Source organism: Varroa destructor, unplaced genomic scaffold (genome assembly GCF_002443255.2).
Source record: "Varroa destructor unplaced genomic scaffold, Vdes_3.0 BEIS01000006.1, whole genome shotgun sequence".
Lineage (NCBI taxonomy): Eukaryota > Metazoa > Arthropoda > Arachnida > Mesostigmata > Varroidae > Varroa > Varroa destructor.
The window spans coordinates 17822375-17839443 of NW_019211459.1; the positions used below are offsets into that span (position 1 = coordinate 17822375).

General features: G+C 41.1%; 1 protein-coding gene across 9 annotated transcripts in view; it reads left to right on the forward strand.

Annotated features, from left to right (window-relative positions):
* The window catches only part of LOC111253570 (dual specificity protein phosphatase CDC14C-like), a 57171-nt gene that overhangs the window by 37080 nt on the left and 3022 nt on the right, over positions 1-17069 (forward strand). For 4 of the 9 annotated variants that reach the window (XM_022813172.2, XM_086993030.1, XM_086993031.1 and 1 more), the window contains 8 exons: positions 1861-1953; positions 8036-8329; positions 8713-8850; positions 11940-12097; positions 12271-12354; positions 13414-13836; positions 14248-14589; positions 15120-16293. In XM_022813172.2, coding sequence (XP_022668907.1) covers positions 1861-1953; positions 8036-8329; positions 8713-8850; positions 11940-12097; positions 12271-12354; positions 13414-13836; positions 14248-14589; positions 15120-15672 — 2085 coding nt within the window. In that variant the 3' untranslated portion in view covers positions 15673-16293. Of the gene's footprint in view, positions 1-1860; positions 1954-7438; positions 7577-7635; positions 7914-8035; positions 8330-8712; positions 8851-11939; positions 12098-12270; positions 12355-13413; positions 13837-14247; positions 14590-15119; positions 16294-16928; positions 17024-17069 lie in introns of those variants that run through there. The other 5 variants (XM_022813174.2, XM_022813179.2, XM_022813173.2 and 2 more) reach the window with 5 other exon arrangements.

Sequence of the window (17069 nt, forward strand, 5' to 3'; positions counted from 1 at the left end):
AACGTTAGACCATCTACGAAAATTGAATAAATTACTCTCTTAAACCTGCTGGCCTCCTTTAGATACACAAGAATTCTATAATTCTATGAATACGTTTTCATTAAGCCAACCTATAGGATGCGCTGTATTAACAAACATTTTTTTTCTAAGAAGAGAACTTTTTAAATCGATTCGCTGCGTTGTTTCTAGCAAAGGTTGCCTGAAATTAATCTAAATCAAAATTGTGGATAAAATCTTGATTAGCCATTGAACGCTGTTAACGTATCAGTAGTGCCCTACAATAGGCACAGCTGTGAATGAACCTCTAGATTACAGTGAGGATAACAGATTCACTGGTGCCTATTCTATCATGAATCGGCCTTCTGTTTATTCGGCCGTTCATAGTCATATAATCTAAAATAAACTCCGTTGTGATTAGCGTAGAAATTCATAATATACTGTACTATAATAGTTAAACATTTTCCGGTATAAAAAGCGTATGAAACTGAATAGTGGTATTACATCTTGCGTCTCTAGAAGCGGCGTGTTCATGTTGCATTACTAAATTACTACTGTTTAGGTAAAGATACTCGAGGTAAACGATACATGCCAAAAGCTGTTTGTATTTTAAAAGGTTTATTGACCGACTTAGACCATAAAGGCAGGTTGCATACATGCAATTGAAAGGACTACCAAACAAGAAACAGTCGGCAGACGTTGGCTTAAAATCAAATTTTAAAGACGTCAAAGTCTTTAGCCAATCATTGATAGATTAACAAGAAATATTCCAACAGACAGAATCTATCCAATATATATATCAAAATAGGTTTACTGAATGGCACGCTGAATCTTGCCTTGTGACGAACCACAGTTTTACCCGTAAAACGCGAAACTGCTTATAAATTCCCGTAAAAAAGAAATATAAAAAAAAATAGTACACCGTAAGCCCTAATATTATTCGTCATATATGCAATGTAGTTACGAAACTTTTGCAAATGAATGCGAACGAAAAGAAAAATGCAAATAATGCATAAACTTATCATGGTCTCACATGTCTCCAAATCGCAGTCGGAATGTCAGAAATTCAAAAGGAGATACTAGGTATAGCTGGGTTATTATCATGGATAGTGCAACCTACCTAACCCCTTGATGCGTGTGATTAAAGTAAAGAAAGGTTTTTTGAAGCTTAGAAGCTCCTTTTATGGTTATACGCCATGCGATCATGTTGACGTTGCGCCTAACTAGTGACGGTTTTTCTTTTATTGACAGTACTTGCAAGATTTAAACACATATACAGTGATTAGCAGACGAATTAGTAAATACAGACCGAGCATCGGGTAATATGCAACCTATACAATCAACCATGCAAGTGAAACAAAATCATTAACCCTGAGAAAATTGTCTGCCATGGATTGTCACACGCACTTTGTACATTGATGAATAATAATTCGGCAAAAATATGCATATCTAAACAGCATAAGCTTAATCAGTTACGCTTCCGTACAATATAATGTAGTGCAGTGTCGTAGAAAGCGTCCATAGACTGGCACGATTCGATACCGCGCCATAATCTGTAACTGGTATGAGAATAAGTTGAATTCGTGGTCCTCCAAAATAGATCTTTTTCCCTTTTTGTCCTCTCTTAAAATATCCGTAACAAGAGTTTTCCTACGTCTAAACTACAAGCGAATCGGTCTCTTTGAAAATCGATTTTTTGTAGGCTTGCCTGCGACTTCGTGTACGATGCATGTCATAGAATATATATATATATAAATCCGATTTGTTTCATTCATCGTGATCATACTTATAATAGCCATACTACACTTGTACGTTTTTCGTTAGCGTTGATCTCTGTACATATTCAATTACTTTTTATTCCAGAGCTGCGAGGCGAACGGCAAGACTGTAGTGCACTTTTGTTCGAACGAGGAACGTCGACGCGCGAATGCTGCTTTTCTCATTGGAGCCTACCAGGTTTGTTTTTTGAAAAATCCCTCTAACAATAGCAGAATGCGTTGTACGGACAGTTGAGTATTTGACGGCAGGTGTCAATGAAAGTACAGCAGAGCACCCTTTTGATCTTGGTGTTGCAAAAATAAGTTTGCCGTCAACGGTCCGAGATATTTAGAGTATAAAAATCGTTTTGCCAAAATTACTTAGCTGGCTGAACAAGATGTCTAAATGAAACCAGCCATTGTACAAATCAACTAGTTAGGATCGGGCCTTTTCTAGAGATTACAGCGGCCCGCTTTCGCTATACTATGTCGGAGTACGCGGCTCCGTTCCGCGCTCTGTAATCTATCCCCATTCTAATAGAAGCTCTAAGCATTTCTGAATTGAGACGCGGTATATTTGAGTAAAAACGTACGGATGCGAGCTTCTAGGGATTTAATTAACGCAGACATCAACATTTCCCGCAAGCTACGAACCTAACTATGCCTCAGTATTGACGAGCCGCATAAACACTGGACGTTTACGTATCTGATATGCATGATCTCGTTCGTCGTAAAGATTTGTAGTCCCGCGTACACACAAAGGTCTCAGTGTTGTAAATATAAGTAAGGCTTGTCAACTATACAAAGGCGTTGTAGGGTTGGGGTGTACGAGGCAATCTGTTTGGTTTAAATATAAAAAAAGACAATAAAAATTTTAAAAAATGAGTAGCATCAGAATGACACCTCGAATAGAATGATCGTTTGACTTTGCGGTCCTTGCCGATGGGACTAGAAAGAATAGATGTTATTCAAGTCTGGACTAGATGACGATCGTAAATGGAACGAAAGGATTGTGTGGGCTGTTTTACATTCGAACGATCAATTCTGTACCGGAACTATACGCATGGCTGTAGTATGCGTAAATAAAAATAACGGTTTGTGCCTACTGCTGTGTGAGATCGTGTTGAATATATCCTTATGTTAGCCTAGGAGAAACACTGCGTTTGCTATATTTCGGGGTGATTATTCTGGTGGAGTCCCCTAATATCAATTTACATACCCCCCAAAAAAATAAGATTCTGGTCACTATCAGACCTTTATGTTTATTAGTCTTACATTCTGTACTGCCGTTGAACATTATAGCATATAGGCGATTGGCTTCCAGCACGAAACGATGCGTGTCTATGCCCGGATTTAAACCTAGAGCACACCGTGTTTCTAAGATTAGCAGGCAAATACATAATCCATTGAGTTACTAATGGAACATAGTGTTAGGCCTGCAGTATTAGCTTTTTTATTAAAAATGATAGACCTACGACGTTGAGTACAAGCAGTATTCAATTTGTACTACTCGCCTTAGATACGTGGACCTCAAATACCGAAATGGTTACACATTTTCATACTAAAAAGCTAAGCTATGTAGATCATGTTAGGTATGTATAAGTGAAAATAAAGATTTTCAAAAGAAGTAGCCTTTTTAATTGCGTACACTAAAAAGTGGCAATCTACTTTTGTATTTCAGCTGAAAATCGCGCCAGAGCCTACGTTTACTTATCAATTTTTAGCTAACATAGATGTTAGTTTACTTCAACGGATTCCTAATAACATCAGGGTTTGGCTATCAGAGCTTTGATTTGACAAATACTGAAACAATAGCAGCGATAGAAGGTCAATTCTCTCAATGCAATGGACACTGACGTGTAACTCGTTCAGGTTGTTGGTTCACCTGGCGATGACAGGAGTAAGGTCTTGAGGGACTTCAAGTATTTGAAGGGGATGGCAGATGGAAGGAATAACAGAATGTCTAATATTTTAAGCTGACGAAGTTTAGCCAGCCGATAACATGTCTCGCCGGCCGCTGTTGGTCGAAGCTAGGCCCAAGAAACAAACGACTGGACGAGTTACACACGCTTGCACACAGCAGATGTATACGCGTCGTACGAACCCGCTGTCGCATACCACCTAAGGACTACGAATAAAACAACGATATGGTTAAATTCAAGTGTGATGAGAGAGCTCCCCCGTCTAGCATAGAACAGTTCTCCTAGCCCATCGCCCTCCGACTTGGGCCGCTCCCAGGATACTGAATTCCTGGAGATTCCATTGCTTCACAAGAAGCTGCAAAGTCTAGACGTACGAAATCAGCTAGGAGACACACCGACCCAGTCATCCGACCAGTACAGATTTTCGTTCTTAGGGGATCAACGGCATAACAGGAGATGTGTGTAGGGATTCGTTTGAGCAAACAGACACACACACGTCCATGCTGCGCGAATGATTCCTCTTTGAAACACTTCCTCTCGTTTGGCGTCGGTCAGTTGATCGCTCTATCCAATCAATTTTTTACATGTTCGGCGTTGCAGCAGCCATTGCCAACAATCGTTAGCAGCAATCCAGTGACAGGCTCCCTATGAATGAATGCTCTTCAATCAGGCGCTTGCAAGATCTGAGGGGTGCTGGAAGGCGTGTTCATCAAGGTTTGCCGCAACCGTGTCGACTGTAAAAAGCAGCACGTCTTTTTCTGTTCGCCTTTTCTACAGTTTCGAAGCAGGAAAAGAGAAAGCAACAGAGAGAAAGATCGTCGTGTCGGGCGTACGAACAAAAAAGCTCTCGAGGGGTCTAGGTTCAGTAGAATACCAGGATATCTGCTTCGGAAGGTAAAAGGGCGCAGGCTGTACTGTGTCTTCCCCAGAGTATATCCATGTATGTAGTCATCATCTTGGAAAGCGGGAAACCTCTTGATTATTTTCTCTCGATCTGAAAACGGATAAAGCAGAATAGGAAAGCTATTAAAAAAAGACAAAATGCCCTTAAACACTTACTTTTACTTAAAGATACACCCTTAAATAATATATATAGCTTTAAACAACTGTCTGAATTACTTCAAGTTTTATTGATCCTTTTCTAACGATTGCGAACGCGACGCGACGCGACCAATCAAATGTTATAGATTATTTCTTTAGTGTTTTAAAAATGTCTGCAGTAAAAAAAAATCGGTGCTAGTGAACAGTTAACGTTGCTCTGATCACCTTCACCTTTTAGCCATCGCAGCAACAATTCCGACCCTTCTTTTATGACACGTTGCGGTAAATCTACAATTTAGGTTATAGAACTTACATATATAAAACCCATATAACTTGAAAAACTGCTGTAAAATAATGCAGTGTATTCGGCGGTTTGGCAAGAAAGATCAGAACAAAATTCGGAATAATCGTTTCGCCCGCAGCTCTGAGATAGCCAGTGAGGCATCTTGTGCGTGCTAGTTCCTATATAGCAAAAATGGCTTCATAACTACTATTCAGTTAGCGCTATTCGATAACTTCATGGTTAGTACTTTTACGCGATACATTTTTATTCGGGAAAAAAAGGACGAATCTCTGAGGAACAATTAAGTTTTCAAAATTCATTTTGTAACGAAGAATGATTTGCCTTCTCTATCGTCATTCTCGATGCTCGTAATTATGAAAAGATTCAGTAGTAGCGGTTCTCACCTGTCTAAAAGCTACATCTGCTTGCACGCATCCAGACTATGGTCTATCGATGATATACCTGAAATAGCTAGAATCATGTGTGACCGTGATCTTCAATACATTTGGCTGTAGATCCGATCATTTAATAATCACAGTTTATAATATTATTATGAAGTTCAGTGCGCAAATGTCAACTGCACGTTTTTGCCTGCAGGATACTCCAGTTGGCCGACATGTTGACCAATACACACACAGATCGAATTATGGCCACCTGCATATACATATTCTAACAGCTACCTAGTAAAGCATTTATATTGGCACTTTCGGCCCATGTTGGTAAGATCCGTTCAACTTATCTCAACTCTTAACAAAGTTGGTTAGCAATGAAAGAAATAGTCACAGATTTTTGGGCGTCGCTCACTTTAGATTTAAACGTATGTTAAGGAACCGATGCGCCCACGCTTACGAACAGATCGGCAAATGGCGCAAAATCATTTCAGCCAAACTCGCTTATCGTTTATTAGATTTCTCGCGGACCGCGTTTGGCCTTATACACAACGACTGACCGACACCCTCGCTGTTACCGGCATCGTCACTGCTGGAGGCGACAACCTGCAGAAGCAGGCTTAATTATCTTCGCAGCCACCTTATCTGAGTCCCTAGTCAGCTAATTTTGCGCTGATACTCTTCTCGACGACACGTGATGCCTGTTCCGGCGCTTGTATACCAGTTCATATAAAGCGTTTAAGGCTCCTAGTTAGCGTTCATTGTCGCTATCGTATAATGGCACAGTGTAATGTAAATGTAAATAAATACAATGGCACAGTGTGACAGTGAAGCGTGGGTTTGATGTAACGTGTTTTTTCATTTACTTATTCTGATTATTGGTGCTATTTGGGAAAATTGGAGAGTGACAGACGTTGATATATCGGAAAATCTGGCCAGCCCGCTATTTTTGTTATGCATCTGCTAGATGTAAATGCACTCACCTAAGAGGCCTTTTGATTTTTTCTTACATTAGATAATTAGCTAGGATAAGAGTTGTTCAATAATTACCAGGTTTTCTTTGGTTTAAACCCCAATAGAAGCAACGGCCGAAAGTTTTACCTAGATTCATAAGGCCACAAAGCTTACGTACCGGATCTCTTTCGACAAGTGTGCTATGTGATCGTTTTTCTGTTACATGCGCTTCAAACGTGCCACAGGTCAATCTTAACTACGTTAACTCTGAGAAGTCACGAAAACACGAGTCATTTCTTAAATAAATTAATAATTAATTAAAGAAATAAATACTGCCACTGAATACTTGTCGTTGTACTAATCAACCTTTATTCCACCGTCACCTTCGCCTTTCACGGAGACTGCAGCTGCAACCATATTGACATCTGCTTACCGACGCCTGATTCCTTAAGGTGCAGTGTCACACAGTATTCAAACACACACACATTCATATGAACCATATATGAACCAGTGAGCGAGAACAACGAAGAAATTTCTGTTTTTTTTTAAATTACAGCTCCACTAGAGATCGTCGGGTTTCCTATTACTGCCCCGTGACCTTCGGCCTAGTAGGTACTGCAGATAGACCAGCAAAAGCCGAAAAGCTAATGATGAGAAAAGCCCTCAGAGCTTTCTGTTCATATTATGTGAACAAGAACTACCTCTGTTTCTGCTGTCCTTCTATGAACCCCTTCTTTCTGTTAGACTTGTAGAGCCGCCGCCTGCTCACACTATTCTAAGCAGCCACGAACAGAGATATACGTACCTAGAGGCAAATATCAAACGACACGCTTATAATGGCGCGATAGAGTGATTGGTCAGTCGACGCTATTGCCCATGTGTCCGGTTCGCCATCGGGGAGTTCCGATGTTTTCCACTGCCTTTTTAGTATTAAACCGCTTCTCCTTTCGCCTTTTACCTCTCAGGCCGTGCCATACAGGGGGAGTTCTCCCAGATATCCACTATCGCCATCGGCCGCGACAGCGTAACGAATCTCATTCCTACCATGTCATAGAAAAACGTCAGCTATAACAACTCCTCCTGTGTTATGTGTTGGGTAGAGTAAAATTCCATAGATTATAACATATAGGCACTTTACATTCAAAATAAATCTTTCAGTTTACTGGATTTTTTCCATTTCTCAGCTGGTGGGCTTTGATGGTAATGAGATATGCGCTCCAAAAGAACTTTAAGGTGAGCAAAAACAGATCCAGGCATCCATTGACGGATCAACGACAGTATTGTAGTGAAGCGCAGTTGACCGGGACAATGGACGTCTATTTTAGATTCGAAAATAATGTACCCTTTGAATCTAGCCTCGGATACATTTAAAAACAGTGTCAACTTAGAAGGTGTTATTTGCTATTGCAATAGATGCAAACCCCATAAGCAACTTGAACAAATTTGGCGGACCACAAGTCACGCGGTTCGTGCGACGAGCAATATCGAACGCTTGAAAAAGTGTTTCGCTTCCAGCAACAACCGGTCTGAGATAGATTCTTTATCAAATAGCTGCCCAATTACTCGTCAGGTAATCCTATCATTCAAGATAGGGCAAAATGCTTAACTCCTTTGCACAGTATTGCTGTCCATGTTGGATTTTTAACATTAACAAATGTTCTTACCCTTCTAATTTTCCCGCCACTTTTTCAGATTCTGTACCTGGACCGCAGCGCCGAGCAAGCATTCCGTCCTCTGCAACAGTCGAGCCCCCAGCCATTTCTCGCGTTTCGCGATGCCTCGGTAGGGCCGACGACGTATCAGCTCACGGTTCTTCATTGTCTCAAAGCTTTGGAAAAGGCGGCTCAAGTCGGCTTCATCGACTTCAGTTTAGGTGGATTCGACCTTGAAGAATACGAACACTTCGAGCGAGTTGAGAACGGTGATTTTAACTGGATTGTACCAGGAAAATTCCTTGCGTTCTGCGGACCTCATGCCAAATCTAAGGTATAACTGCCAAATCCCTGACGGATCAGCTGCTAACACGAACGGTTATAGACAATAGTACCTCTCGAATAGGCATATAACTAAATCACTTTTAGGCGACTGAAAATGAAGATTCAAGTTATATTTCTATAGTGCAAATAAACAAGTAAGCCATTGTTTGCTCTTCGAATTGATACTCATAATTAATCGATTTATATTGTGGCCTATGTAAAGCCACGTATATTAATGGGCGATTATTACTAAGCTTTTTTCAGCATTGCTTGGCAATTTTTTACCTACGTATTTCTCGATGGAAGAAGTATTCTCGAACCATTGTTATAATAAAGCTTCTTGTCTAGTCTCTTGATAACACGATTCGCTGCAATGTCTTCATTTTGATTCAGGTTGAAAACGGCCATCCATTGCATGGACCGGAAACTTACTTCAACTACTTCAAGAAACACAATGTGACGACAGTGATTAGACTCAACAAGAAAATCTATGACGCTTCCAAATTTACGGAAAACGGATTTACTCATAAGGTAAATAAGGTATCCATTTTGACATAAACATACTAGCAATAGGGCCTTTAGCCGAAGAATAGTTATGTTTTGAAGAAAATTATTTTCAACAACGTCACAATTACAATTCATCAAGTTGGCCGCAGGCATCTATTCAATACGCATGAAGAACAATCCCGTTATTTGACATCTCTGACTAACGGCTAAACCTGTAAGTGTCAAAATCGACAACAAGATGCAAAGTCATGTTTTCCATTTCTAGAAAACGATATAAAACTAAAGAGCCTTTTTTGACAGAGCTGAGACCTCATTGCAGACAGATATGCAATCCGTGATTCCAAATAATTATCATGCACATAGGTCACACATTACTGCTAGAGACGAGGTCCAGTATCGCTAATGTTACTGTGAAACGCTGTAAATTCAGGAGGAACGACAAACCCTGCATTTTGTGCCATAAGATTCAGACAAAAACTAACCCTATGCTGTAACATAGCATATGGTTTTTCTCATTGGCATTGACTAATTTCGCTCATCTACAAGTAACCTAAGCAACTAAATTAAAAAAAAAAATTATCATTATTATTAATCTTGTTTTTCAAGTTGCTTATTATAATAGTTCATCTGTGTATAACGTGAGTAACACTTATCGGGTTGGTCAGGTAGGGCTTACATATTATATAATCGTATGAGCCTTGTACGGATGGGTCTATTATGGCTTTAGAACCCGTTCTGAGCGGATAAGAAAGTATAATCTGCTGCAATAACGAACAGGCTGAGGATGGACATTTTTTAGGAAGAGGAGTAAAATTTAATGGCGTATGGACTAGTGAAACGTGTGCCTCTGTCTAACGGACTGATCTCATACGTCTTTTTCCTACACTTTTGAGGCACTAATTTGATTGTTACTTGAGTTGTTTATTAATCTAAGTTAAACTATACATATATTTAAGGTCCAACCGTTCTGCAGTTAAAAGGTTTATGGATTATCCTTTCCAGTTAGAGCTTGTTTTTTTTTCTTCTTTCGAATCTTATTCCGATAATTTTTATGCTAATTATTTTCACTATGGGACGTATACCAAATTGGACCAGGCAGAAAAGCTGTGTACTACAACAGCGTTTTACTTCGTTCATTTGCATATTATTATATTTTTAGATGATATACGGCAGTGTACAACTGTTAGATTTGATTCTTGTAAATATATTATATCCATCTCTATCTGAATTAGCCAGCAATAGATAGTAATAGCATGAAACATGGAATGTTTATTATATCAATTAGCTGGCTTGGACCAAAAACACTTTTTTGGAGAGGCTAACGTTGAAGACGTATCACTGCATTTTGAGCTGCGGGTTCTTGAAACTCGGGCATTCGCAAATTGCCTTCAGGCCTGTCGACTTCAACGAGAACACGTGCACAATGGAAACCTTCTTCTACAAAATGGCAAATCAAATAAGAAAAAGTACCCTGTTCCGCTGATCGAGTCCTTCAACATCGAAGTGACCGAAGAAGAGTTCAACCGAAATAAAAAAAAATCCTAGACGTCCCCAGATATCGTATAACGATTTAAAATACATTTAGCAATGATCGAAGTCGTTTGAAAAAAACGCGTTATATAAAAAATATGCTTAATTAATTCACACTTTTCTGCATGGCAATTTCCTTATTTGTCGTGTAAAATACGTCCGCAGCTACTTTTTGCGTTCAGAGGTTTCTCCTTATTTTTCTTGATGGCAACAGCATTTACCCTTTACTCTACGAGAACCCCATCTGGGAACTGTCTGACCCGCTCTAGATCTAGCCAGCAATCACTGCACCGACGGAATGTTCCGTAGGAGGGGGAGGGGGTCACTACAAAAAGGCATATGTGGGGCTTTTATGAACCATAGGCGTTTCGGAGACGACATAAAAGCCCTGCATACACAGAGAAACCAAAAAAGACATTTTCTTCCCGACTAGAAATCGTTCGGGAGGAAGGAAAGGAGATCTACCTGTTCCTTGCTATCTCGGCAGCCCTCATTTGCCTACCGAGTAACTGTAATATTCTTCAACAAAGCAGAAACAACCTTGCAAAAAATTGAAAATGTCTTGCTTACAAAAAAGCCTCAAAAATTGAATTCGAATAAAATCGGGGCCGAAAACCTGTAGATATTTTCATTGAGCAAATAATTTATAACGAGTGCTATGACAACGTTCAACATCCTTCAACTGTTCCTTCTACATTCATTATTGAGGTTGCACGAACTGCTTTATCTTGACTTTGCCCTCGTTCATCGTTCCGTACGCGTTAGGATGGTTCGATTATCCTCTTTTGTCATGATAATGTGTACAATGGTAACTCCCACCATTTTTCAATAACGCAACGCCAAAAGCAAGCCCGTTGATACTAATGTAATCAAATTCATATTTGGGCACGGGTAATGGCCAGTGAGAGGCACATTCAGAAAGCCAAATAGCGGGTGTACGGATGAAAACGGTGTTGCCTCGTGCAGAAGCTTCACACCGTCTACTGAACGTCTAGCTTGATTTTAAATAGCTACCGGGTATACACGAAAAGTAATGAAAGGCTTCAAGCCTGCTTTCGGGCGACTTCTTCGTTTTGCAGTACACGTATTGTGCTTCTATAGGTCGTCAGGTTTTTTTTAGCGACCTGAATGTAAATTACAAACGTACAGTCATTGCGCGCTTGTTTCATACCTCTCTGTTCATTTGCGGACGTCGTGCAGATCTACTGGAGAGCAGTTTTTTCCATCATCATAAACCAAAACCAGTCACCGCAATCAAATCTATGGTGGATCTAAGCGTGTGGCCTATGTAACTACATTGCAAATAATGACGAGCCAAGCGCAGATCGCTGGTGTTCCCTAAAAGGCCGACCTTCGACTCATTAATTACTAGTTACGTTAATGTCCTCTGTTGGCGATAGGCTTACTCACGAAGTATGGGGGCTGTCATTTGGCCTAATGTGTTTAGGTTGCCATGGGTATGATTTCAACGAATGACAACCACCACGAAAGTGATACTCCAGTTAGAGATTGGCGTGGTCTCGAATGTATATGTAAGTTTGTTTTGAATTGAATTAATGTTATACGTTGAATCTTTCTTGCAGGACCTATACTTTGTCGACGGAAGTACGCCGTCCGACGCTATCATGCGTGAATTCTTGGATATTGCAGAAAGTGCGCCTGGCGCCCTGGCAGTCCATTGTAAGGCCGGTCTCGGACGTACCGGTACCCTTATCGCTTGTTATATTATGAAACACTTCAGGTATGTACATACTTCTACTAGGTAATATCCATAATGAACTAATCGGTACATCGTTTCGATAAGAATCAACTGGGCCACGCTTGCAACAATTTTTTGGTCAAGAATGAATTTCTTTCGACTCAAAAAAAGTCTCTCGTCAAAAAAAAGTGGACTCTCGTTCTCAATAATTTCAGATTTACTGCTGCTGAAGCTATCGGATGGATTCGTATTTGTCGGCCGGGAAGTGTCATTGGTCATCAGCAGCACTGGCTTGAGGAGTACGTCAGACGTTTTTCATCGCTATTCCTCCGAAAATAATGCATACGAGTGTCAATGGAACTAGGCTTCTATTTATTTTTTCTCTAGAAGTAACCGCTGTTTCGTTCCGTAAATGAATTAGCTATCTATGCACTTAGGTACAGGAACTCGACAGGTCAAGAGAAATCACCATGAGAGGGAGCGGGCGTTTCTGCCGAATTTGCTGGAAAACTGCTTCGACTAGTACTCTAGTGACCTTTAGACCTAAGCCAACCTGCGTTGGAATAAAAATATCTAGAAGAACGATCTTGAATCGGCACCTTCAACAGAGGGGTTTCCCAGACCGTCTCTAAGTTTGCCACACATAGACAGAATAGAACCTTTCGAGCGTTCTTAATGTTGTCACTGAAAACAGGAATAAACATTGCGGGAAAAGCGGTAACGTATACATGAGCAAGATCGGTGTATAATATCGAACAACTAAAAATAACCATAGTGTTCATCTAAGTAAATTAGTTCCTTTGAAACATCTAGGTTATTTGTTTGCTTTAGCTCTATATACAGTCGTCTTCCTATGCAAAAAATTTATTTGAAAACGTCTGTGTGTATAATTGAACATGGCCATGCGGATCACTATGTTGGCGCAATATATTAAGTCGTATTATCTATTCATCTCTAAGGCGGCACGTTTCTTGCTAAGTAGCCCCGTCAACAGAGTACCCAGTCCTTGGCTAATCAAACGTTTTTTTCTAAGCTTTTCCCTGACCATTAGCGACTGACACTTGTTCCCAGATGGGGGTGTTTAACTGCCCGCAGTACGTTCGATCATCGCTTTTCATAGCCAACCACTTTGAAAGGTTAAACGCTTGTTTTTTTTCTAGAACCGAAGAAGAAGGCTTGACAAAAAGTGGACGGCTGAAAATATGGTTGGACATATAAAAAAAAAAAGTCTGTTGCGTATGTATGTACCAGCGTTACACAATTAGGTTTGTATTTAAATCGAATCTATTTCGCTGCTACTATAGTAACATTTGATTGTGTTATCACTTCCGCTCTGCTCCGATTTACGCTTACGATAGGAAACAAGCATATCTTTGGCTGCAGGGAGATATCTACCGAAGTCAACAACGGTCCAATCGTTTCAACAACAATAGCGCCACCACAGACAGTGCTCCGACGAATAATCCTAGCAACGACATAAACAGCAGCGTAATTCACAACAACAATAATAACAATAATCTTAATAGCGCCATCTACAACAATAATAACAACGGAACGGTCGGCGTACAGCAGCCACCGCCACCATCAGCGAGTGCTATGGCCGTTTCGCCATCGACGTCGACGCCTGCAATGGCCAACAGCGGCCAGATAGTAGCAGGCACAAATGAAGCACAAAATAGTGAGCTCAACTCTCTACTTGCATTCACTCAAAAGAACGAAAATCACTTTACCATTCAACTGCATCAGAGCATCGTTCATCGACCAGCGAGTTTAACTCCAAGGTGAAGTCTTTTTTTTTTTATCTCATGAAAAGATTCATCAGATATTCAGATGTGTTAATTGCATATGGACGCTGCTTATTGAACTATGAGTTCTAATTTTGTATAACTGCTGGCGACAAAAACGGGAAAATAACCAGTAGTCAACGATATCTATGTTCGGACCATAAAGGCTGACTAGCTAGCATTTATGGCTAGGCGTGTACGATAATAATAATAATAATAATAATAATAAATGATCATTCGCGTCAAACGAATACATAGAGGAGATTTGGATTCAGTCTAAAATATCCAATTTAAAAAAGCAAACCCTTGGAGTCTTTCTCCATACACTTTCATCGTCGCTCTTCATTATTTGGATTATTAAAGTGTTTGATTTCTTCTGCTCTGTTATTGTCATTTGACCGCTCTCAGCACTAGACGATTGCAAAAACCCGAGTCCGTTTCAGTCGAATCGGAAAGGGGTCTGCAGAAAATACTATCACAAGTAGACCGAATACAGTTGGACTGTGAAAACAACAACGCCCATGGTAACCCGTCGTCAACATCGGCAGCATCGACGTTTGTGGCCACAACTGCCAGTGGAGCTACTACAGCCCAGAACGGACAGAATGGAGCTGGCAGGATCACCGGTGGACCCACGGGACCTCGCGAAAAGGAACGGGGGAGTCAAGGGGATCAGCTGGTCAAAATCAAAGCCCAACGAAATCGCAGCTCGCGGAGCGTTACCGCAACGGGAACCAAGTTAGTCCCCAAGTAAACTAACTTCCTGATTGTTTCTTTGTCATATAGTTGGCAGAGTAGATCAGTAGAGCTGTTATGCCGATCAGAACATATAGATCTGCCATTGCATTTAATCCAATATAGCATTAACTTAGTATTAACCTGAATCTGAGAAGGATGAGTCCGTACATCCGTGTTTCATTACCTACCAAATATCACAGGGCTGTGTACATTTCGTACGTCTATCGTAACAATATAACGGTTTCGAGCGCATATGAGTCAAGTACGGCGTATTCTTCAGTATTTACTAGCAAATATATTAGTAGTCGGCGGGAAAGATGTGGGCTTGGTCGAAGTCACTTAAGTTCAGAGGTTGCATGGAATTAAATCGATAGATACTTTTACTAAAGAGTCCATAACATGACAAGCTCCGACAAAAAATAAACCACCGAACAGGATTTACCTTCAGCGAACTTTGTGAAACGCAAATTTTTTTTTAGCAATTCTGAAACCTTTTAAAAACAGCCAGTCATGTATCACAATGCTCTGCTATTGCCCTACAGCATATCTACCTCACAGAGTTCGCGCCCATCAAGCTATGACGATTGCGCGCTACCTCACTACATGTCACCTCTGAAAAGTATGAAACTTCACAAGATCGAGTTAAGTCGACGCGAAGTGTCTTCGTTAGGAACACCGCCTGTGGGTACGTCCCCTACAAGTGGACTTGGGGCTGCTGCTGGTAGAGGAGGAACAATATCAGGCATTGGAATTGCAATTGGCGGTTCCTCACAGGGAAGCCAACAAAAACGGCCGTCGCGAAGTGCCGAAAGACGTCGTGGCAATGCTGACCGCAGTGGGAACGCGACCGGCGGAAGTAGCGGTGGGGGTTCGGGTACCTCAACACCACTTCGACGACCGCCTAAAACTGAACCTGGAAGCCGAGCTGGCAGTGGAGGAACGCCACGCAGGTGTGCCTCCCGACTGATGGCACCAACTACAGCTTCGATGAATCGGTACATAACACAGATCATCTGTCTAGAGCAGATGGCTAGCTTATGTGTCGAACCAGGGCGCCCGTTCACAGCTTGTGCAAGCTCTGCTCGATCCTGCTAACTTATCCAGCCTGTTTTCACTCATTACCACGCGTGCGCGACTAAGCTTTCTCGGTTGCCATCTGCGTCCACTGTGTTGATGCTGTTATAGCTGCTATCGAAGACGCTTTCAAGGAGCAGCTGCTTCTTTTGCGCCCCTTACTAATTCTCCATGTCGTATAAGCCTATGCCTACAACCCGGTGTCTACCAGCTGTTCGGATCTAGCAGAGACCGCTGATGGCGGTGACTTTAATGGCCACATCACAACATAGACGGTCCGGCCGAACGTAGCAGGCCGGTTCTGCGTCTCGTCACGGGTGATCCATTAAAGAGTGTGTCCCTGTGTGCTCGTTGAACGTCAAATAATACTTTGCTTTAACCTACGGCAGGGATCTACGACTGTCGGATCATGTCCTGCCGTGCCTGAGACTCGACCACACCAACTGATTAGCACCCTTAACACAAGGACATGCGATCGGAAAGAGCTGACCCTAAAACCCGCATACAGCTTCAACTATCCTCTTGCTGCTAATTCCCCACCTAATCTACGCAACACGATCTTAGTGGCTGTGCTTGATTTTTGAATGCTCGTACATTAATAAAAAACAAAAAAAGCTGCGCAAACGAAGAAGTATGTCCTCATGGCTTGTTGTCTTTCTTCATATTTTTAGAGTAGCTTAGTCAATTTAGCTCTTTATTGGCTGTTCCCTTCGTTTGCTTTTTAACTCAAGGGATGACAATCCTACATATGTGTTACTTGGATGGATTGGTAGAGCGAAGTATAGTTCTACCACACAGATTTTACATTGAGGAACGGTCTTCCTCGAGGTTACACCAGGGTAGCTTAGAGGCTATCGATTTTGGTGCTTTGTGCAATTCCTTTCATAAGCTTTGGTGCTATTGGTGCTGTCTTATTACGAAGATATCCCGTGCAAATCACATATGAGATGTCATTCGTAATAAATGTGCTCGGAGGTGTGCTAGCTTACAATATCTAACAAAGGAAACCACTAAGCCTGTTAATGCCGATGAAAAATGCTCGTTTCAAAAAAAAAATATTATACTTTTTAGTCTATTTTTGTCCTGAAAATTTGTCATCTGCCTAAAAATTCATTAACCAACCCATAGGATTAATGCTTTTGCTGTTGAACGCCTTTAATCGCCTCGGTATGAGCAAAAAAACCTTAAGCGTTGCCATCTTTAAGTCAGGAAGTCAACTAAGTGGCTTTCATATCGTTTGGATCTTTTTATCGTTGGGGTGGTCGATTTCTGAGCAGGTGCCGCGCTACGATGCTGACCCGATCACAAAGTCCTCAACACAGAGCCACATCGGCTGCAAACAAATAGGCTTTCTGTCCAAATGTAGAATTTGGTAAGTAAGTCAGTGAAATTAAATTATATACTTATTAAAGAGAGAA